We start from the raw sequence: 22,874 nt of genomic DNA, 5'->3' as shown, positions 1-22,874 counted from the left end.
AGCAGATCTCCCAGTTTTAACGTGGGTATATTGCCCCATGATATCGCCCACATAATGGATTCTTTGAAGTATTGAATGCTAGGTGCCACAAGTGTGCCTGGTGCATAATAGGTGCTCAATTGACATGGAGGCTCAACAAATATGCAGGTGCCTGGCCTCAAGACACTATGTTCAGGGGGGACAGAATGCCCATCAGTTATCTGCCCGATCCAGAACACCCTCATTTGCAACTCCTTGTGCGTGTTCCAGCCCTCCTCTTTACACCAGGCCCCTGTGCCCTCCTGCCTGCTCAAAGTTCCTGCTGCAGGGATCTCTCCCGCATCCCTGTGATATCCACCTCACTCCTCTCCACATTGCCTTGAGCACAACGGTATTGCTTCCACCAGAAGGAAACCTTCTGGCTCACTCTTCACCCACAACATGCCATCATTTCCATTGCTCCTTGTCGCTACAAAACTCCTTGCAAGACTTGTCATCGCATCCTCTCCTCCCATTCTCCCTTAAATCTCGCCAAAGCAGGCGGTGACACCCAAATCTCCCAAAGAAGCTGCTCTTGATGTCTCCAGGGACATCTACATTGCTGAATGCAATGGCCTATTCTCACCCCTCCTCCTATCTCACTTGACATCAGCCTTTTTAGCTGAGTGGACTGCCATGTCTCTCTTGATACCCATTTCTTCCCATGGTTCCCAGAAAATTCTTAGTTTTCTTCCATGCCTCATTGGTGACAATGCTTCCATCTCCTCAGCTGGTGCCCCCACTTCTCCCGTGTCCTGTTATGCTGCAAGGCTCTTTTCCTGATCTTCTGCCCTTCTCTGTGTACCCTCACTCCCTAAGCACAGCTCAGGTTATCCTTGTGGCATTTACGTGTACCCGAAGCACAGATCTCTCACCCAGACTCTTGACATATATGTGAATGCTTCCTCAAGTCACATGAATGTCAAAGAAGCATCCGAACTCAACAGGTGAATTCTATAAAACTAGTGCCGACTGCAGCATTCCCTGTATCACTTGACACCAATTCCATTCTACTAGTCACTCAGGGAAAATATCCTGAAGTCAGCCTTGCTCCTGCCTGACATGTGACGTCTAAATCAGAAGGAATCGTGTGGGATCCTCCTCAAAACTTAGGCAGAACAGAGCCCTTCTGACCACATCGTTATCTACTGTTGGTAGGATGGTCCAAACCTGCAGCATATCCAGACGAGATGACAAAGATGACTTCCTACCTGATTTCTGTGCTCCCACCACCCTGGCCTTCACTCAATGTGTTCTCAACATGGTGAGTAGTCAAAGAGATCTTTTCTAAAGGTGTGGCAGATCATATCCCTCCTCTTTTTTCCCTTCCTCTCATATTTCACCACAAGTAAGAGGCAACATCCTTCAAATGGGTTCTACGCAGGGTTGGATACCGATGACGTCTCTGACCCAGTGTCCTGCTCTTTTCCTTTTGGCTCACTTCATGCCACACGTGGCATGCTGGCCTCTCTGCTCTTTCTCACAGGTGCTAGGTCCTCCCGGGTCTCAGAGCCTTTGTACCTGCTGGACCTTCTGCCAGGACAATGCCCGTTTTACATATCAGCAACATGAACCCCCTCGCCTTCTTCATTTCTTTCCTCCAGTGTCACCCCTCCAATGAAGCCTGCCTGCCTACCCCAAATATTGAATTGAATGCTGTCCCAGCATTTCCAACGATCCACTCCACCTTACGCAGCTGTGGTAACTCACCGCCACAACCATCCCTATACGTGACTTGATTCTCACATCCTACCTTACTGTAGAATTTGTTATTTAACGAGGCTCACGTTTTATTTTCACCCTAGCACTCACGAGGGCTAGGCAATGAGTGATTTCTTCACCTGCATATCATGAGTTGACTGGAACCATAGTGGCTCACAGCAGATCTTAATAAATATGTGTTGAACAAGTGAATGGATGAATTGTTAGAGAATCACAGCATAGGAACTGACACAATTCATGTCAGTCTTGAGAGCTGACAGTCAGAGAAGGGTTCAAGGGCACCCGTGGTCAGAGTCACAGAAGAGAACTCCGCCACTCTCCCTGTTGGCGAGATATCTTGGGCAAGGCTGTCAGTTGTTGCATGAGCAAGGGCAGAATCTAACCAGTCGAGGACTGGGCCTGCTTTTCACTAGCTGTCCATGGGCTCAGCCTTCCCCTCCTTCCACTGCGTGAGTGCTCTTCCTGTTGGCGTGAGCATTTGCAAGCCTACGGGCCCACTTTTCTACAGGAGCCTGTTCTCTCAGCCTTGGTTGGCTCCACGGTGATTCCTCTGTGTAATCTTAACTGAGCAGAGACCCTCTTTTGTCCAAGTGCCCTGACACAGATTTTCAAAGAAATTCCATTAGCTCTTTGATGTTTTTAACCGCCGTGGCTCCAGAGCCCTGGAGTGACCTGTGTGCGGGTCTCAGTCCATCTTCACCCTAATTGCCCTTCTGCATCTCCATCACTACTTCATAGGCCTTTCCCTCAGAAAGGTGGTATTGTACCTTTAGGCCAAAGGAAGGGTTAGAGGGCTCCTGGCCACTACCCACCTCCTAGAGGCCATTGTTTGCCCAAGCAGAATCCATATTTCTCTTTCACCATAGCCACCATCTGCTGCGCACATGGTTGCTGAAGCCAGAGCCAAATACTGGCCCCGAGGAGGACGTCACAGAAACGCCATGGTCAGGGGCAGCTGCCCACCGCTCGCTGCTGGCATTTTATCGGATGTGCTCCGCCTAGGGGATGCTGAAGGCCTCCCAGCCCATTGTGTTTTCTGGATCATCCACAGTGTCTGCATGCAAGGTTACAGGGCCAGAAATGTTGTCCTTTGCTTGCTCCACTGTGGGAAAAACCAGGACCTAGGATTTGAGGACTGATGGAGTGTGCAGGGTGGTGAAGTTTCTGAGGAATATATTGTGATGGGGAAGACACAGTTGTCTTGGAAGGAAATACTCTTTCCTCTTTCTACATGTACACCTCTCCAAGGATGCCTGCCAACAAACCAACAGCAAATCAGAATAAAGGGCTTCGACAGCTAATTCCCAAAGTGCATATTCGCCCCGTTTCCCCACACCTCCTGACCCTTCCATGTCGTGATCTTTTTCACTATGACCCTGGGATTTGGTGGCGTCTGAAAGCAGAAGACTTTCCCAAGGCGGGTGAGGCCCCAGGTGTCCTGCTGGTGGAGCCTGTCCTTGTAACATAGCGGTGTGAGCTTCAGACTTGGCTGGCCCTCTGTTCAGGTGCTAGTCTGCCACTACCCAACCAGGTGACACCAGCATCTTGCTTGAGAGATCTGACCCAGAGTTTCCGCCTCTGTAAACTTGGTCTGGTGGCACCTACCTTGCAGGGCTGGTGCACAAGTTAGAGGCGATGCATGAAGACAGCCATCCAAGTGTGTGGCATCATTGAGTCTCTCAGCAAATGCCAGCTGCTACTGTCCTTAGCCTTGGAAGGGTTTGAGCTTTCTCTCTCTCTGAGTTCCCTAAACAACTGGAGTGTTCTAGGACCCAGCAACTCCACCAGCTTCACAGTCATCCCTGCCACCAAAACTGCAGCTCTTCCACTCACTTGGGCGGGGGACGGACTCTGCTGGGTTGGGGCCGGTTGAGATTTCAGATTCACACAGCAAAAGACTCACAGCTTGGTGCCCCATCTGCATGCAGCTCAAAACCCAGGGACTTTAGTTCAACGTCAGGATGAATATTCTCTTTTGCTCACCACCTTCCAGAAGCCCCTTTGCCTGCCCCTCCCTCAGCCCTGTCATTCATTTCACAGCCACCGGAAATCCCGCCCTCCTCCGGTGTTTACCTAACCAAGTGAAGTTTAACTCTTTGCAGTGCTAATGCGGTGTGCTGGGAGGACTGAACCTCCTGGACACAGGGGAATGAGACTGGTCCTTTGAGGGCTCCCTCTTGGAGCTAGGGCAGGTCACTAATCCTTTGTTTCCGAATCCCCTGTGGAGCCTCCTGCCTGAGGCCTTTGGATTATTCATTCATTCATTCATTCATTCATTCACTCACTCACTTTTCGGCGCTGGTGATTGAACCAGGGGCCCCTTACCACGGAGCTACATCACCAGTCCTTCTTCTTTTTTTTATTTTGAGTCAAGGCTTCGCTAAATTGATGAGGCTGGTCTGGAACTTGTGATCCTCTGGTCTCTGCCTGGGATTACAGGTGTGGCCACTGTGCCAGGCATCATCTGTCTTCTACTGTGTAGCTGGAGTATACCCTCCCAGTCTTTCTCCCCTTAAGTGTGGTACTGCTGGTCCTCTGCGTTAAACTTCTTGGCCCACACTTGCTAATAACCTTATTAGGCAATTAGACGTTTATTTCCACCAGAGCCATAGAATTCACAGATTCAGACAGGTTTTGGAAGGACATCATGTCTTTCTCTGGGCTAGCTAGTACTTTCTGTACAATGGGCGGTGATCATACTGACCTGCCAGGGACAATACGCGGCATGCCACTGGCACAGAAGAGGTGCTCAACACGTCTCTGCTCTCCAGGCTCTCCTACTTCCTAGCTGACTTCCCTGGAGCTGAGTGACCTGTGTGAATCCCCTTCTGTCAAATGGGGAGAAGTTTAACTGGGTCTCCCCCCGACACACACACCCCGCAAAGGATTGGGGACTGCAACCCAAAACTTCACATTTTTTCATTCTGTTTTGTTTTTTGGCTTTCTTTTTCCTTATTCTAGGACAGACCCCTTGTGAGTGCATTGGCAGGTAGAAGCGGACAGCAGAGTGACCTAGAGGAAAGGTCTCTGGAATTTCAGAGAATGGACTTGGGGTCTTGTCTAGGATCTGTGGTTTGCAGCCTCTCTGTCACTAGGTAGGAAAGTCACCTATAACCTCTACCTCAGATTCCCAGCTCGTCTGTCTCTGGGGATGTTTTGGCAGACTTGGCCCTTTCAGAGCAAGAAACATGCCTTTTGATTTTCTGTGCCCAGTTTCTCTCACACTGCTGAAACACAGAAGTCTCTCACTAGTTTCTTGCTTACTCGATGGATTTGGAGCGACTGAGGGTTCAAAGTTTCTGCCTTTGTTTGAAGTCTCTGGTTCCAAAGGCTGATGACTCTGGGTCCCTGGGCCTTTACCCTGCATCCAGTGACTTGAGTTTGCACTCAGCTGGAAGCAGGGCAAGATTGGAGGTAAAGAGAAGAAGGAGGTAGCCTGGCTACTCTGTTGTAGGTGACAGGTGCTAGGCTGAGACCCACAAGGCTAGGTTAGGCCCCTGTCAACCATGCTCCCCACTGGGGAACTTAGTTCACACACTGTCTAGTTCTTGGCAATAAATGTCCTAAGCTCTGGAGGTGATCAGAATTTCCTTGAGCGTGTTCTCCGCCTGTAGCTGGTGAGAATGGGGATGTGACTCCCACAACCCCAGATCTGCTGCAGCACCCTGACGTGAGGATTCAGAAGCCCCTGTGGTGGAATGGAGGAGAAGAGCATTGAGCTCCTTGAGTTCAGGAGGTGAGAGAGTGCAAAATCTCCTGGGGGTGTGCTGAAACCCCATCCCACATGACTTAGTACACCATGGGCCGCCATGACAGGGTGTCCTTTGGATTTAACACACTGGCTGAAGGGAAAAGTGGAAATGTTAATGGTATCTTACCCCTTGGGCACACACAAACACTTCTAAACAATGTGGGCACTGAACCAAATTGTAGTTCCTGAGAGAAATGCAAGTTTCCCTTTAGGAGATGCTACAGGTAGATTCTTCTGTTTCCTCTAAAACTGAGAATCTCTGCTTGTTTAGAGCTTTTCTGTACGTTATTCCAGGTTCATACTTTTTGTTGGTCATTTTATTATCATTAGTTAGTTTAAATTCAGCCATAATAGCTGCCCTTTGAGGCTCTGGTCTTTCTCACCTCTTCCCCTGCCTCATTTCTTATTCTCTGCTTCCCCCTTGACAGAACCTTAACAGTTCATTGAAGAATTTGTTATTCTCCAAATGTTCATGCTCCCTCAGTCCCCCTATACTTACTCCCTCATCTCTTGTATTATTTTCAGAAATCAGATTGTCTTCTAATCAAGAATTTTCTGACAGTCCCTTTTTATTGTTGTAGCATCATATGGTTGTCTGTTTTTTCCCCTTCAACCACCTCTTCACTCACCCACCTAATAATTAAAGTGTATTTTGTTTTTCCACAGCATACCAAATCCCTTTTTCTTTGCCAATGCTGTTTTCCCAGGCTGAATTAAGAATATCAATAGAAGACAATTTCATAGCATATTCTGATGTCCCTTTTCAATATCTCCTACCTTATATTAGAATCTCTTGAATTTTTAAGCATGTTGGGATACCACCTTCTCTTTTCCACCCCCCAAAATTGATCACATAATCTTTTCCACATTTCCTAGTATCTCATGCTCTTTCTCCAGCACAGTACTTATGGAACTGCTGGTTTACATATTTTTTTCTCTTCTACACAATCTGGAACATTCTTTGTAAGTGTGGCCTGCATGGTACAGAGTATTCTCAGGACCTATACTTGTACCTCACATAACAGGTGGTCAATAATTGAACAAGGTGTGCTAGTTAATATGCTTTTATTTTTCTCTATATTCTGCAGAAACTAAGCAAAATCATGGAAAAATGTCAATTTTCTTTACAAGACAACAGACACAAAGGGTTTCAGAACGGTCAGATAGGAACAATTACCTCATCTCCTCCCATTTTACTGGTTATTTCAAACTTTCAAAGAATAGCCCATTTCAATGATATAAATTCTGTACCACATCTCAGAATATGATGGAACAACTTCATTTCATAACGTTAACAAGACTTTTATACTAAATCTCATCGAGAGGAAAAAAAGAAAAAAACCTGTTCAATTATATATTTAAACATATTGTGATCCTTAATTAACAGTATTATAAAATGAATACAAGTATACAATATCCAAAGCAAACACTCTGTTTCGCAAACAATTAGCACTGATCACAAATACCAAATACAGTGCCCTCCCCCATTCACGTCATTTTCAACTCAGGACCCAGGTCACCTACTCCTGGGGTACCTTAAACTCTCTTTTCTATTCCCTAGGGTCTACCTCTGATTTTCCTAGGGGGCAGAGTAACCCCTAGCACCTGAATTAAGGATAGCCTCAACCTCTGCATCGTCGTCCGAATCCCAATCATAATTACATGGCCAGTCCTTGGAGCATCGGTTACGAACCCTTGCCACAAAATGCATGACTTTCAGCTTGCTTGACTCCACGTGAGCTCGAGGGCCCCAGAAGAACTCGTACTCCACTGGACTGCTGCGGGGCACTGGCTTATAAATCAGGTACCCCCTGCGCACAAACTCTTCTGTAACGACCTTCTTCGGATCTCCAAAGATGCTGTGCTGCCGCCCAGGCTGCATTCCTAACTTCCCCAGCACTTTCCACACCAGGGCCTCTTTTGCGCTGTTGCCCATGATGAAGATGAGGGCTAATATGGACATCAGGAGACTTTTCTTAGTGCCCTGAAAATTGCTCCGGGCTACCGAAGGCTTTTGCACTAGGGCAGTGCTAGAGGCTTCCTCAGGAGTGGTGGAGGCCTCCTCCGGAGTGCTTGGGTCTTCCTCTGGGCCGCTCAGGTCGTCTTCTGGGGTGCTCGGGACCACAGAAGCAGCCATTGGGGTCTCAGAGGCCTCTGAGGCCTGGATCTTGCGATTATTGCGGTTCTCTTCTGCGGCCCTTGCATTACGGCGGCGCCGACTCTTCCTTCCCCGAGGCATGTCTCTTGCAAGGCGCTCAAAGCCCACACAGTCTTAGGGAAGGATGCCTTTCGCCTCTGTAGAAAGCAATTATCTCTCTATCTTAAGACGGGGCCGCGGCGGAAGGCACCAACGTCAATAGAGTCTTTGTAACAACAAACCAGACGTTTTCAGCCACAAAGCTCGTTCCCACGCAAGCTGACTCGCACTAGCAGTCGCTGCCGGCACTCGCCGCAGCGGCAAGCGCGCGAGAAAGCTCAGCAGAATTGACTCCACCTCCCCTGCCACGCACTCGCTGAACACCAAAGAGGAAGTGGGCCGGTCCTCCACTAGGACTTCCGCTAGGAGATAGGAAAAGGAGCAGGGTACAGCAGGGGTGGGACAAGGGTAGAAATGACGGCTAGGGATTGGTGGGGGTTGGGGTATGTACGGAGGAAAAGAATACCAAAGCCTTTCTGTATTTTTCAGCCTGCTACAGGCATTCCAAGATTGGTTCGCGGGTTTGCGGGGAGAGTAGGTCTCTATTCCATTCGCACTGCATCAAAGGCGGCTGGCGAGAGGGGAGGCCTGGCGGGGAGGAGTTGTATTCTTGGAAGGAATCATTTGACCCCAGCCCTCTTTTCTTGCCCTGGCATACGCAGCGCATTTACGCACTCTCCCTGTTTTCAGAAAGCATTTTTGTGTATCTAATTAATTCTTGGGCTCATCCAGGACCTGGATAATACTGTTATGGCCAAAGTGCTGGGCCATGAGAGGAAATGGGAGTGCAAAGGCCAGCAGTGTGCAAGAGGTGCGGAACCTTTACAATGTTCTACGTTCTCGGGGTGGGGGAGTAACTAAGCAGGGCAGTCAAAGGATCAGACCTGCATTTGTGCAGCCTCAAGAAGGGGCAATCTATCTCCTGGCAGACCACATAGAAAGCAATTAAAATAAGAAGCAACAGGCATGAAAGTGAGTCTTGAGGCTGTTACCATGGGGATGGAGAGAGGCATTTTGAGGGTGACCACTGAAAGGCTTAGGAGACTGGATGGAAATGGGGAATGATGGAGTGGGGGCAAGGGAGTGCAGGTTGGCTTCAAGGTTTCTAGGCTCCCGTCTACCTGAGTACCTCATTTATTTTGCTTCTTTCAGAGTGCATGCTGCCCACTCCTTACTTTTGCTCAGTTTTTTTTTCATTCTGCTTAAATCACCTTCTCTCCCTTCTGCAACTATCTGAATTCCATTTGTCTGCTCAGAGGCTTCTTTCTCCCTGCAGCTTAATTTTGTTGGCCCAAAAGGGTACTGAGCCAGTTTTTGCTCCCCTGAAGAAGGCCCTAGAGCTAGCATTTTGCCTTTTTTTCATGTCACTGCAGGCATTAGCTTGCTCAAGTCATTTCACCTCTCTGATGAGGCTGTTTTCTCATCCAAAAAGTGGAAGTAAAGTTCTGGCTTCATAGCATTGTACGAATGAAATGAGATAGTAAAGGAAAAGCCTTTTTCACACAGCAGGCACAGCTACAGCAGGCCTCTCAAGGTGTTGAAGCAGTGTTGAGAGTGTGGCATTTACTAAATGCATGTTGAAGGAATACGTCATGGAAAAGTTCTTACACGTGTTCTTAACTGGACTCTTAAAAAGTGAGTGAATGGTTTTTACCTGTTTGGCTGGAAGGAATTAGATGCTTGCCTTACAGAGGCTCAATTTGTAGTCCCACTGGGGGCAGGGGCCCTGTCTAGCCCATAGTCTTTGATATTTCCAGGCCTTTTTGGATTTTGGGAAATAGGATATAGCTGCATCTGATGAATGAATTCTGGGGTAGCACAGTGTGTATCATTGGGAAAGAAAAATTGCCAGCTAAATTATACCCAGTTAGACCCAGACATCTGCACTTGTTTAGAAAGGGGATACAGGCATTGAATTCAATCCTGGGAATATGAGTTCTGTCCCATTCTAAGTCACTTACAAGTATTTTAGCCTTGATGAGTTCACCTGATATCCCTTCCTTTGATTTTTCTCTGTAGAAAAAGAAGACTGATATCTCTAGCCTTTTCTGTCTCACTTATAAATTTCTCTAGAAATCTTAGAGCACACACCAAAGGTTCTAGATTATAGCAGGTTCACCTGAGTTCAAGATTGATTGATTCATTCATTCATTCCATGTTGTATTTGAGAGTCTGTATTCCTCATACAGTGCAAAATTGGGTATTGTTTCAAATTGTTTAGCCATTCTTATTTGATAGCATTGGAATGTACTATGGTAAACTCATTCTCTTCCCAAAATTCCTTTTCTTAATGAAAATTTATTTGTAGGCAATGTGTATTGAGACCTCGTGTTCGATAAATCTAGCCACATACATATTTGGGGCAGTGCATATTTGTTGCTTCACTCACTTCTGCCCAAAAACCAGCTGATTAAGCAGAGGATGCCATTTCCCTGTCGCTGCCTTCATCTCAGTGAACCTTCGCTCTAATCCAAAACAAGGACAAAACAGTTCTGTATTTATTCCACCCTGGATAGGTATCCTTATATAATGTACAGCCTAGAGTCTCAGCTTCTAACCAGTTTCTCCAAAGAAGCAATCAGGAACAGAGTCTACTGTTGGCTACTTGCAGTGTTCCCCAAAACTTAATAGAGTCACGTTTATATAAGACAAGGCCACAGAGGTTATTGTTCAATAAACATAGTGTATTTAATAGTAAAATATCACCAGGCATGGTATTAACAGGAGGAAATCATAAAAGCATGTCTTGAGATATTGGGGATCAGTTATCTTTTTAGAGAAAGTAGCACATGATGAAGTAGCACATGATCTATGAGTGCTTCAGGAGTACAATGAGGAGAGAAACTGACATTATTGTGCTGAGTTACCATACTACTACCTAACCTACCTCTAAAATTGGAGTCTTTACAACAACCTTTATTTACCAATGAAACTAGAGAGGGCTTAACTAGTTTGACCAAGAACATAGCACTCATGAGTGTTAGTATTCAAACTCATGTCTTCAGATTCTTGAACTGTGGCTTCTGTAATCATACATCACACCTGCTCCAATTAGTGTATATTGGGTGGTGCAAGGAGGTTTAACAGGGAAGAGAATGATGTGTTCCCCTAAGATAGGAGCAGAATGGAAAGAGATGAGAAAAGGGATAAATGTGGAAAGAGTAAGCACGGTTCTTCACTCACCTGATCAGGATTTCCATGTTTGGCTCCACTTCTTTCAAGCTTTGCCAAGTCCAGAATATCACCCATTCTAAACCCAGATTTCTCCATCTGTAAATGGATAGATCATAGCAGTGTTGTGAAGATTAAAGGGCAATAGCCATAGCAGACAAAGATGTGCATTTCCCCATCCTGAGAACCTGTGAATATGTGATCTTATATGGCAAAAGGAACTCTGAAGAAGTAATTTAGCTAAGGATTTTCAGGTGGAGAGATTATCCTAAATTATAAGGGAAAGACAGCATGACTAGAGTTCTTATAAGAGGGAAACAGTAGATCTAAGAATAGAAGCAGAGATCAGAGAGGAGACAAGATGGTATACTGCTGGCTTTGAATTTGGAGGAACAGGCTATCAGCCAAGGAATGTAGGCAGCTTCTAGAAGCTAGAAAAGACAAAATGAATTATCTCCTAGAATCACCAGAAGGAGCACAGCCCTGAAGACGTATTTTAGAGTTCCAACCTCTAGAACTGTAAAATAATAAATTTGGTTACTTTAAGCCACAAAATATGTGGCAATTTGTTATATCAACAAAAGGAAACTAACATACAAGGCATACATGTGCCTCACTCACAGGGAATATTTGAAGAGTGAGAGCTATGATTATTGTTGAAGCAAATTTATATTATTAGGATATTTTCAGTGAAGGTATAGTGTGACATGAGATGGGCTGGATATATTGACAGTAGTTCTTGCAAGTGTTGATGCACTTTGTTCTTCCCTAGTGTTGTCCATTAACTGACCTATTCTAGACATTGTCCTGGCTGTTTGCCTAAGTTTCCAATAGGTATTTCTTTTACCTGAGCAGACACGGTCATACCCACTACCTGGTGGTAAGTGCTAAGGGTTACTCCTGTTGGGGTACACTAACTAATCACCTTTCAGTTACCTGTGATTCCTCTTCTGATATTAGTAAGCACCTCTGAATACAGCAGCTTGCACTAGTCCTCCACTTGGACCAACATTTGCACTCATGGTAAGTTACAGTTCACTTGAACAAGTGAGTCTGATTTCAACTTCCCATAGATCCAGTCCAGTGAAGATCCCTCTGAATTGTCTTGCAGTGCAGGTATGGACTAATTTTATAGTTCCTAGGAAACTGAGGTGTATAAGGAAATCTATAGCATGTACATGTCTATCATAATGAAACAAAAGTGATAAGGCTACTTTTGTGGTTTATTTGCTTGTCATTAGAATGAAATGTATTTTATCACAAATTAATCTCAAACATAGGAACAAGAATAGAGATCAATATTATAAATGCCCATATAACCAATGCCTAGCTATATGAAATTTTAAAATTAAGCTCTATTTTCTGCCTATCCTTTATATCACAGATATGGAAAAATCTTCTGTTTATCTGACCCGCTTCACTGTCTTTATCACTACTAGGGTCTGCTAACATGAATTCCATAAAATTATTATACCTGTAAAGAATAGTATATATTTGCTACCTATTTAGTGTCCATACACATTATATAGAATTTTTTGCTATTTATCCATGTAAATATACATAACTCTAGTTTATTCATGTTAATTTTGTGCATTTCACTCAGTATTTATAGTTTTTCTGCTGATGATCTATACTTACACTATTTCAATTTTTCCATAAGAACTAATGCTCCTATTGTATTTTGTACCTGTCCTCTGTAAACACATGTATGGAATTCTCCAAGATCAACATCTAGGAGAGAATTACAGGGTTTTGTCTGCTGTATGTGTTTAGATAGATCACATGGCTTTCTGATTTAATTTATAAAAATTGGATAATTCTACATACAATTTCAACTTAATCCTTTTTGTAATCAACAATTATATACCCTCAATCTCTAATTCTTGATACCTCTAATTCATGATACCTCTAATTCTTTCATTCTAATGGATGGTGGTATTAATTGTAGTGTTTTTAACCATAATCTCTTTAGGCATGGATGAGGGGCTACACTGTATTTTGAAGTTATTTCTCCCTCTACAAACAATGTTATAAAATTATAGTAATTAGTTTACTAAGGATTTTCTTAAATGAGGAATAAATCTGAATATGACTATCGCGTTCCCTCTGCCCGCAGAGAGAGACACGACAAACGTCTGAAGCTTTGGAAGTTTATTGTGCACAGTCCCTCTCCTACACTTCTCTTACTCCTAGCTTCCGCGCACTCCCAGCTTCCCTTCTCCCAGCTTCTTCCAGCTTCCGCGCACTCCCAGCTTCCAGCTCAGCTTCAGCCTCCACCTCCGCCGCTTCTTCCGCTTCTGCCTCTTCTGCAGCCGCGCCTACTCTCTCACCCACCAGGCTTATATACACTTCAACCAATCAGGGGAGAGTACACGAGGTAAACGCGGACAGCTACAAGCCTAGGATGGGTACACGAGGGGGGCATGCTCTAATCACATCGTTAACTAGCCAATCATTGGAATTCGCTGGTTGTTTACTGTATAGCTGGCCGCTTTTGGCTCAGCGTCAGGCGCCATCTTGACCATGTCCAAAGGCTGGGGGTCCCGGAAACCCCAACATATCCCCCTTCTTTACTATTAAACTAAGGCTCGGGACCGTGCCTGTCTTAGGCTGAGTGGTCAGCATATGTCCTTACCCGTCATCAGAGCCTGCAGAGCATGCTGCAGCTCCTGTCTTAGGTTGGTACACAGCCACCTCCTTCATTACCTGTCTTTGACTACCGGTCCAGCATCAAGAGCCATACTAATGGGGGGCTGTCGGCCTTTAGGGCGGTCATGGCCTGATGAAAGATAATTTGATCTCTCTATTAGCTAGCTTGTAGATGCATGCCAAAACGAATGAAGAGAAGGAGGCCAAGGCAGAGGAATACCACCGTAGCTCCTAAGCTTGCCCGCTGTTTGACAAATCTATAAACAGAAGAAAAACCATATAGCCATATTAAGTACAGAAACAATATACATCCCAATGGAGTTACAATATGGGCAACACAAAACAGCTCTCAGGGAATAAACGCATCCCAGTCCCAAAAGTTCTTGCAAGGTATCCACTTGTTCTTATAATGAGTCCATTCTCTGATAGAGTCTCTATGGTCTGTAAGGCTGCAGCTGTATCTTCGACCAAGTGATCGTTGTTATGGTTGTGTCAATGCTGTTACTGCAAGGACTGTGGTGGCAATGATCACGGCTGTTGCAATGTCAAAGCCTCTTCTGTTTCTCGACAATAGCACTGGCAATTCTATATCTGCAACAGAAACTAGGACTGGTAGGAAGATAGAAATGTGCAAATTGCACAGGTGGTAAAAGAACCATTCCAGTATTGTGAGAGCTAGCTCACGGTTAGTGAACAGTTAAGAGGTATTATTAGAAATGTTAGTTGGTAGAAACATAAAAGGGAGGAAATACACAAGCTGACGTGGGAGGAAAAGCAATATTACAGCTAGGGTCAGCAGAACGAGTTGCTCTACTCTGGATCTGATTTGTAGTATGATTCCAACGGCAAAGTGCAGAAATTCCTCCTGTTAAAGCAAAGAAAGGCTAGAGATATCCTTGTCACCAAAAGCAGCATGACCTGAAAAATCATCAGTAGAATTGACAGGCTTGTAGAGGAATTGGTGAAAAGCAAGAAAAGGAAGAATAAAAAATGTGTTAGTTAGAAGTGAAAAATATGGCCAGGCTAACAATGGCCCATAGGTTCCGGGTTTGCCTTTCCGTCTGAGTTTTTGTTATTGGAGGAAGGCTCAGACTCACCATTGTGAGGAGGAGCAGCATCACTTGCATGCTGTAAAACTCTGATTAGCCTTTCTGGAATCCAGACTGGAGTCTGTTGATCCTGTGGGAAAATACAAACAGACCCTCGGACCCATCGAAGGACTGGATCCGGTCCTTTCCAACAACCTGTCAGGATATCTTTCCATTTTGCCCATACTTGAGGAGTATTATGGGGATTATAATGTCGATCAGCTGCAGAATGGCCGTCCCTATCCAGAGTTAAGAAATTTAGAATGAAAAGAACTAAATTAAGTTTATCTTTAGGAGACTTGTAGGAGGCTCCTATTCCCCCTTTTTGTTTATTTAGACAATTTTTTAAAGTAAGATGTGCTCTTTCCACAATGCCCTGTCCCTGAGGATTATAGGGGATGCCAGTGACTGATTGGATGTTAAATGTTTGTAAAAACAACCGGAAGCTTTTAGAAGTATAAGCAGGACCATTATCTGTTTTAATAACTTTAGGTATGCCCCAGCCAGCAAATGCTTGTAGGCAGTGTTGAATGACATCTTTTACCTTTTCTCCAGAATGAGCGGAAGCCATAATGACCCCTGAAGCAGTGTCTACTGACACATGTACATACTTAACAGTACCAAATTCAGAAATATGGGTTACATCCATCTGCCAAATATGACCAGGCAGCAGTCCCCTGGGGTTAACTCCAAAGGATTGTACTGGGATTAAAGGAGCACAATGTTGACAATTTTTTACTATTTGTCGAGCCATACATTTAGATATAGGAAATTTTCTGCTCAAAGTAGTGGAATTTACATGAAATTTTTCATGAAAGAGTTTTGCTTGTTCCTCTATGGAAAAAACAAAAATTGATTTGGTGGCCATATCTACCAAGTCATTAGCATTGGCCAAAGGTCCTGGTAAATTAGAATGAGCTCTAATATGTCCTACATAGAATAGATGTTTACGCTGTAGGATAAGGTTTTGTAGCGTAGTAAAATAAGAAGCTACCGTGGACATGGAAGAAATATGAGGTACCGTTTCAAGAACCTGTAAAGCGTTAACGATATATAAGCTATCAGATAGAAGATTGAATGGCTGATTATCTGCTAATTTAAAGGCTAATATTACAGCTGCAAGTTCATTAACCTGTGCGGAGTTGGGTGGAACTATTATGGTGTGAAGTTGTTTACTGATAAGTACTGCACCTACTCCATTTTTGGAGCCATCAGTAAAAATGGTTACACAGTCTTTAAGAGGCTGGACACTAGTCACTTTTGGAAAAACTATGGGAGTATTTTTACAGAATTGAATCCAGGGATGTTGGGGATAATGGTTATCGAACTGAGCTGAAGTGGAACAATATAATACTGACCAATCATCATCATTATTAATTAGCCATTTAATTTGCTGAGTGGAATAAGGAGTTATAATAATAGACGGATGGATTCCAAAAACAGTAATGCAAGATTCTATTCCCTTGAATATTACCTGAGCAATAGCTTGGGGATATGATTGCAATGTTTTAGCCGGAGAGCTAGGGAGATTTATACTTTGCAGAGGTCCTCCTTGCCAAACTATGCCAAAAGGGGTATGCTTCTCTGAGATTATGATTAAACTTAATGGTTGAGTAGGATCACAACAATCAACGTAACACTGCTGAAGTCTATTCTCTACTAGCTGTAAGGATATCCGTGCTTCAGGAGTAAGTTTCCTAGGGGAATTCAAGTCAGGATTACCTTTTAATATATCGAATAAAGGTTTTAATTCCCCTGTGGATAATTTTAAATAGGATCTGATCCAGTTAATGTCACCTAAGAGTTTCTGAAAATCGTTCAAGGTATTCAATTGATCTGTCCTGATGGTCAACCTTGTTGGTCTGACTGTAGTAGCAGTGAGCCTTGTACCCAGATATTCTTGGATCTCCTCTAATTGTAATTTTTCAGGGGCTATCGTTAGTCCTCTCTTTTCTAATGCTTGAGTTATAAATTGTAATGCTTCTAACAAAACTTCTTTTTCTGGATGGCAAATAAGTATGTCATCCATATAATGATAAATCAACAATCTCTTAAACTTTTGTCTAGTAGTTGTTAACGCTTTATCTACGTATATTTGACATATAGTAGGACTGTTAGCCATACCTTGAGGCAACACGGTCCATTCGAATCTCTGGTCAGGCTGAGTGTGATTAAGAGAGGGCAAAGTAAAAGCAAATCTCCAACAATCATTTTTGTGTAAGGGTATAGAGAAAAAGCAATCTTTTAAATCCAGAATAATAGTAGGCCAATTTTTTGGTAGTGCAGTGACAAGAGGGAGTCCACATTGGATGGGTCCCATAGGGTACATTTGTTCGTTTATGGCTCTTAAATCATGTAATAACCTCCATTTTCCTGATTTTTTCTTTGTTAAGAATATTGGAGTATTCCAAGGAGAGATAGAATGTTGTAAATGACCTGCTTGTACCTGCTCTTGTACTAACTTATGAGCTGCCTCTAGCTTCTCTTTTGTTAGGGGCCACTGTGGAATCCAGCGAGGCTTATCATCTTTCCATATTATAGGGATTGATGGTTTATCAGTGGCCCCTAGGAAAAACCCAATCCATGAGAATCATTTTTTGGTGGAAGTAAAGGCAGTGGTTGGGTAGATCCTTGACTATGTTTTCCTAATCCTTTTTTATCATCATAGTTCATATTTTGTAACATATTTCTTACAGGAGTCCCTTGGTAAGTCTGATCAGTGGTGAGTTTCATATTCATTTGCTGCAGGACGTCTTGTCCCCACAGGCTAATAGGAACATTACAGACATATGGCTGAAATATTCCTATGTGTCCCTCTGTATCTTTCCACGATAATGAGGAAGCACTTTGATTGGGGCTTTCTGCTACTCCTAAGCCTCTCAAGCTCTGAGCTGCTGTGATCAATGGCCAGTGCTTTGGCCAGACCATTGCGCTGATAATACTTTTGTCTGCTCCCGTATCTAATAAACCTGTAAATTCCATATTTCCCACTTTTAATTTTAGGAGGGGCCTCTGTCCCATATCCATAGTAAGGTTTATTAAAGTGGTTCCTGTTGATCCAAAACCTCCTTGTCTTTTATTTGTATTTTCACTGGGCCACAAAGAATGTCGACTGGGCAATATAAGCATTTGTGCAATGCGATCCCCTGGAGAGATGACCGTAATTCCTTTTGGTGAAGAGACCAAGGCTTTTATTTGTCCAGTGAAAACAGGATCAATAACCCCTGGGTGTACCATAAGTCCTTTTAGTGTTGAGGAACCTCTACCTAGTAATAGTCCTACACTGTTCTGTGGGATTTTTTCATGCCAATCAGTATCAATCATCTGCACCCCCATATCTGGGGTTAGTATGAGTCTGGAGGTGGCACAGATGTCCAATCCAGCACTTCCTGAGGTGGCTCTGCGCTCCCCTTCTCTGTGGGAGGATACCACCGTCGGGGAACTTGTTGAATTACCCCGTATATTTGTTGCGGGCCCCGGGGAGGGCCCTGTCTCCCGTTTTTTTGAAGTTCAGGATTCAACCCTAGGAAATTATCCTCCCTATCTCTAATAGGCTGACAGGCACTATTCCAATGACTTCCTCTTCTGCATCTTGGACATAGCCCTGGGGCATAAGGTGTAACAGATTTTACTATAGTTATCTCTTATCTTTTGTTAGGGCATCATCTCCTTGCTGCTGACTTTGTGCATCTATTGAAACGTATTGACCTTCTCCTATTAACATCTCAACATTTCTATTGGGAAACCTTGCCACTATGTTTCTGCAAGCAGTTTCAACAGCTATTTCTTGCCACTGAGCTTCTCCAATTAGACATTGTCCTCCAGATAACACTGTTCTGCATAGCTGTCTCCAATAGTCTTAACTGCCTCTTTAAAGTTTTTCTAATGGTTGATGGTATCTCCATTTGCTCCTCAAATACGGGCAGGTTCTACAAATTTTGAAGCTCTTTTTATTAGGCTTAGGTTTCTCCTACCTTTTCCCCTTGTTCTTAAGTTTTCACTACCACTTGGTTATTCCTTTTTGGGGTTCTTTGTGTTAGACTTAGTTCCCTTTTTTCCCTTGTTCTTAGATTTCCCGAGCAATTATTCTCTAAGTCACCACCACTCAATCTTTCCTCACTTTATTCTCTTTAAGCGTTCTTTTCTGTTACTATTAGATCCTGTTCATGAAGATCCCCCTTGTGGCACACTAAGCAGCTTTTCTTCTATAAACCCTGGGCTTATTTCTACTAGGGTTTGAACATATGATCATACAGTGGTTTCCTTATTTTCTAGTCCTTCCCCAGTGTTTCTCCCTGAGGGGTTGCTGCATTCTGAATAATGGCGTCTCATGGTTTTTAATAGTTCCCTGAGGGGTTGCTGCATTCAGACCCCATTGTTACTAATTTGAATAGCTTTAGTTATGGTAGTTACAATAACAAACAGTGGCCTAGCTGCCAGGAGCAACGAGATTACTGAAAGGAAAACTATCAAGTGCGCATTAGAATTTTTATAGCGGCTTTTCACGTACTACCTAATTGGACCGCTTCAAACGTGTTTCTACTTTCACTTTAATTAGACCGCATTCCACGCGTCAGGACCGCCGACGGCGTATCCCGATACCTTTCAACCCGCGTTCCACGCGTCAGGACCGCTGATGGCGTATCCCGATACCCGCGTTCTACGCGTCAGGATCCCGTTACCTTTTAACCCGCGTTCTACGCGTCAGGACCGCTGATGGCGCGTCCCGATACCTTTCAACCCGCGTTCTACGCGTCAGGACCGCTGATGGCGCGTCCCGATACCCGCGTTCTACGCGTCAGGATCCCAATACCTTTCAACCGGACCGCATTCCGCGTGTCCCCAGGACCGCCGATGGCGCATCCTGACACCCTTTAACTTTTTTATAACCGGTTTAACTTGTATACAAAAAAAATTTTTTTCAAATATCTTACCTCGTTTTCTTTTATAAGGCCTTCATCTTTCCTTCATGTCCCGGGTTTCGGCACCAGTTATCGCGTTCCCTCTGCCCGCAGAGAGAGACACGACAAACGTCTGAAGCTTTGGAAGTTTATTGTGCACAGTCCCTCTCCTACACTTCTCTTACTCCTAGCTTCCGCGCACTCCCAGCTTCCCTTCTCCCAGCTTCTTCCAGCTTCCGCGCTCTCCCAGCTTCCAGCTCAGCTTCAGCCTCCACCTCCGCCGCTTCTTCCGCTTCTGCCTCTTCTGCAGCCGCGCCTACTCTCTCACCCACCAGGCTTATATACACTTCAACCAATCAGGGGAGAGTACACGAGGTAAACGCGGACAGCTGCAAGCCTAGGATGGGTACACGAGGGGGCATGCTCTAATCACATCGTTAACTAGCCAATCATTGGAATTCGCTGGTTGTTTACTGTATAGCTGGCCGCTTTGGGCTCAGCGTCAGGCGCCATCTTGACCATGTCCAAAGGCTGGGGGTCCCGGAAACCCCAACATATGACAGCCAAGTTTCTTTTCAAAATGCTTGATGAATGATTTACAATCATTCTACTTCTGTAAAAATCAAAGTGACTTATAACATTTCCCCCTAACCCTAAATAGGAAGCAGAGGTTTGCCTCACTAAATAATTCTGCAACATATAAGGATCATTGAACATTATCCCAAAGGTACTGGATGGGTGCATCACTGAATGGTTTCCAATCATAGATCCTGATTTCAGAATTTTCTATGTAGATTTATGTTAACAGGTTCCTTCCTGGCTTTACTTCACCACCAGGCTAACCTCATTCAACTGTTCCTTCTATTCACAAGTGCATCAATGTTTGCTTGCTCTCCCTTCTGCTTGCATCAGGTTCTGTGTAGAAGTTTCGATATTGGTCCCTTGGAGCAGACTATCCATTTAAGCACCTGAATGTTCAGGACTTAGCACACCCTATCTCATTTTAAACTGACAGCATTCCTGAAGAGTGGGATCTCTCATTTCCATCTTATAGATATGGAAGCCTCACATGAAGGTTCGTTGCTTACATTAGAAGCATGGACAAGGAAGGGTCATGGGAGAGGGGTATTAATAATAATTATGATTATTTCTTAAGCAGCTTTCTATGCCAAACACTTTGCATTTGGTATTCCACCAAATCCCCACAAGAACCCTACAAGATGATTACAAATATGCCTCAGAGAAATTCAGGATTTTCAGTTCTCAGAAGTGAGGGATGGGGTTAATATCAACTGGGATTCCCCATTGCCTTCTTACAGGTTTCAGTTCTTCAAACACTAATCCCAACTCTTTCAGTATGCACCCATGTTCCACATGTGGTTCTGTGATAAGACCAATGAGATCAAACAAACTAGGGCTTAAAAAGTCAGGTCATATAACATAACTCTGGCATTAACAAGTTACTTACTCTTGTTATACTTCAGGTACTTCATCTGTAGAATTATGACCAGGATGTGAGATACTAAAGAATTTGAAGCTGGCAACTCCAGCGATGAGGAAGATTTGAAAAGGAATCCGGTCTTGAAGCCAAAAAGTACATCTTGAAACTGTTCCTGGAGAAACAGAGAGCTGAGAGTGTTCTCCTTCCCATTCCCCTTTGGGATTTATTGTTTCCTGTATTTATTCTATGCAATATGAATCATGCAATCACAGTTGGCATTATTAAAAAATTAAACAGATCTGGGTGCAGTGGCACATGCCTGTAATCCCAGTGACTCAGGAGGCTGAGGCAGGAGGATCACAAGTTCAAAGTTAGCCTCAAGCAGCTTAGTGAGGCCCTAAGCAACTTAGCTAGACCCTGTCTCTAAATTTAAAATTTTTTCAAATGGGCTAGGGATTTGGCTCAGAGGTTAAGCACCCCTGGGTTCAATCCCTGGTACCAAAAATAAATTTATAAATAAACAAACAGAGACATTCAGATTTCCAATGCCTATGTTTTCTTCTAGCAGTTGCAAAGTTTCTCGTCTAATTCCTAGGTCTTTGGTCCATTTTGAGTTGACTTTTCCATCTGTGACAATTTTTCCAAACAGGAAAAAATTTTCCGATTTTCCCATGGTAAAAAAAATCTGTGTAATCATTACATAGAGTGATTATACAAAATTATATGTAAATATGTGTAATCATTTTACTGGCTACATAGAATTTCATTTCAAATTCTGGCAGATATCTTGCTGTGTCAGAAATACCCTGTGCCCATTCCATGTTAAAGTCCATATTTTCTATATAATTCTCTCATTCTTTAGATTGTGAAGACTTACCTGCACATGTTTTTGCAAGAAGAAATGCACCAGAGGAAACAAGCAGTGATGACTTCTTGAAGGGGAACATTGAATTGTTATACAGAATATCTGTATTCCAGTACCACGAACCTTCATTCATTACACCATCTTCCTGAGCCTCTTGCTCTCCTTGATTCATTTCTAAAATTATACCACATCATCCATCTATTCTTAGCCATAAAAAAGGATTTCTACAGTGTCTACTAGTCATCTAGGGAGAGACAATAGTGCATAATGTTTAAAGGCATGGACTTTGAAGGGAGATTGCTTGGGATCAATTCCAGATTTGAACATACATGTTAATACATGTAAAGTGCTAAGAACATTGGGTTTGCTCTATATGTTTATTACTAATAACTCTCAGCTGTTGAGTAGATGCTTCCCTAAACTGTTTACAGTTATAGCAAAAATTTAGCACTATACTCAGAATTCATCTTCAACATCCAAATTCCTTGGCTTTTTTTTTTTTTTGGCAGGTGGGGGCAGGTTACCAGGGATTGAACTCAGGAACACTTGACCACTGAGCCACATCCCCAGCCCTATTTTGTATATTATTTAGAGACGGGTCTCACCGAGTTGCTTAGTGCTTCGCTTTTGCTGGCTTTGAACTTGTTATCCTCCTGTCTCAGCCTCCCATGTCACTGGGATTATAGGCATGAGCCACCATGCCTGGCTCCTTGGCTTTTTTATATTATCATTTTTTAATATTCTCATTGACTTCATATATACTTTTTCCCCATAGTATCTAGTTCAGAATTAAATTGTAGTAGCAGTAACAATGGCAATGTGCCAGACATTTTATTCATGTAAGAATAATATTTATTGAACATCTATTACATGCTAGGCACTGGTCTACTCAACTGAAGTTTAAGGGTAAGGTCACAGTCTATTAGTAGAGGCAAAAATTTAAAAAGTAGAGTATAACAGGTGCTGACTTTGATTAGGAGAATTCTAGATGAGGCATACTGACTTTCAGGGTTTTCCATGTAGAAAACCCTGGGAAATCATCCTAACTTTGTGTAACTAGGGAAGGTATAT

General features: G+C 43.6%; 1 protein-coding gene across 1 annotated transcript; it reads right to left on the bottom strand.

Moving 5' to 3' along the window:
- Window positions 1–6,539: 6,539 nt before the first annotated feature.
- On the bottom strand, window positions 6,540–7,999 carry Mageh1 (MAGE family member H1). Its single transcript, XM_047536229.1, has one exon. It carries the CDS (start codon window positions 7,728–7,730, stop codon window positions 7,071–7,073), a length of 660 nt encoding a protein of 219 aa, XP_047392185.1. The 5' UTR covers window positions 7,731–7,999; the 3' UTR covers window positions 6,540–7,070.
- Window positions 8,000–22,874: the final 14,875 nt, after the last annotated feature.

This window comes from Sciurus carolinensis, chromosome X (genome assembly GCF_902686445.1).
Source record: "Sciurus carolinensis chromosome X, mSciCar1.2, whole genome shotgun sequence".
NCBI classification, from domain to species: domain Eukaryota; kingdom Metazoa; phylum Chordata; class Mammalia; order Rodentia; family Sciuridae; genus Sciurus; species Sciurus carolinensis.
Note: the sequence above shows the minus strand (reverse complement) of the source record. Positions and strands in the feature narration are given on the sequence as shown.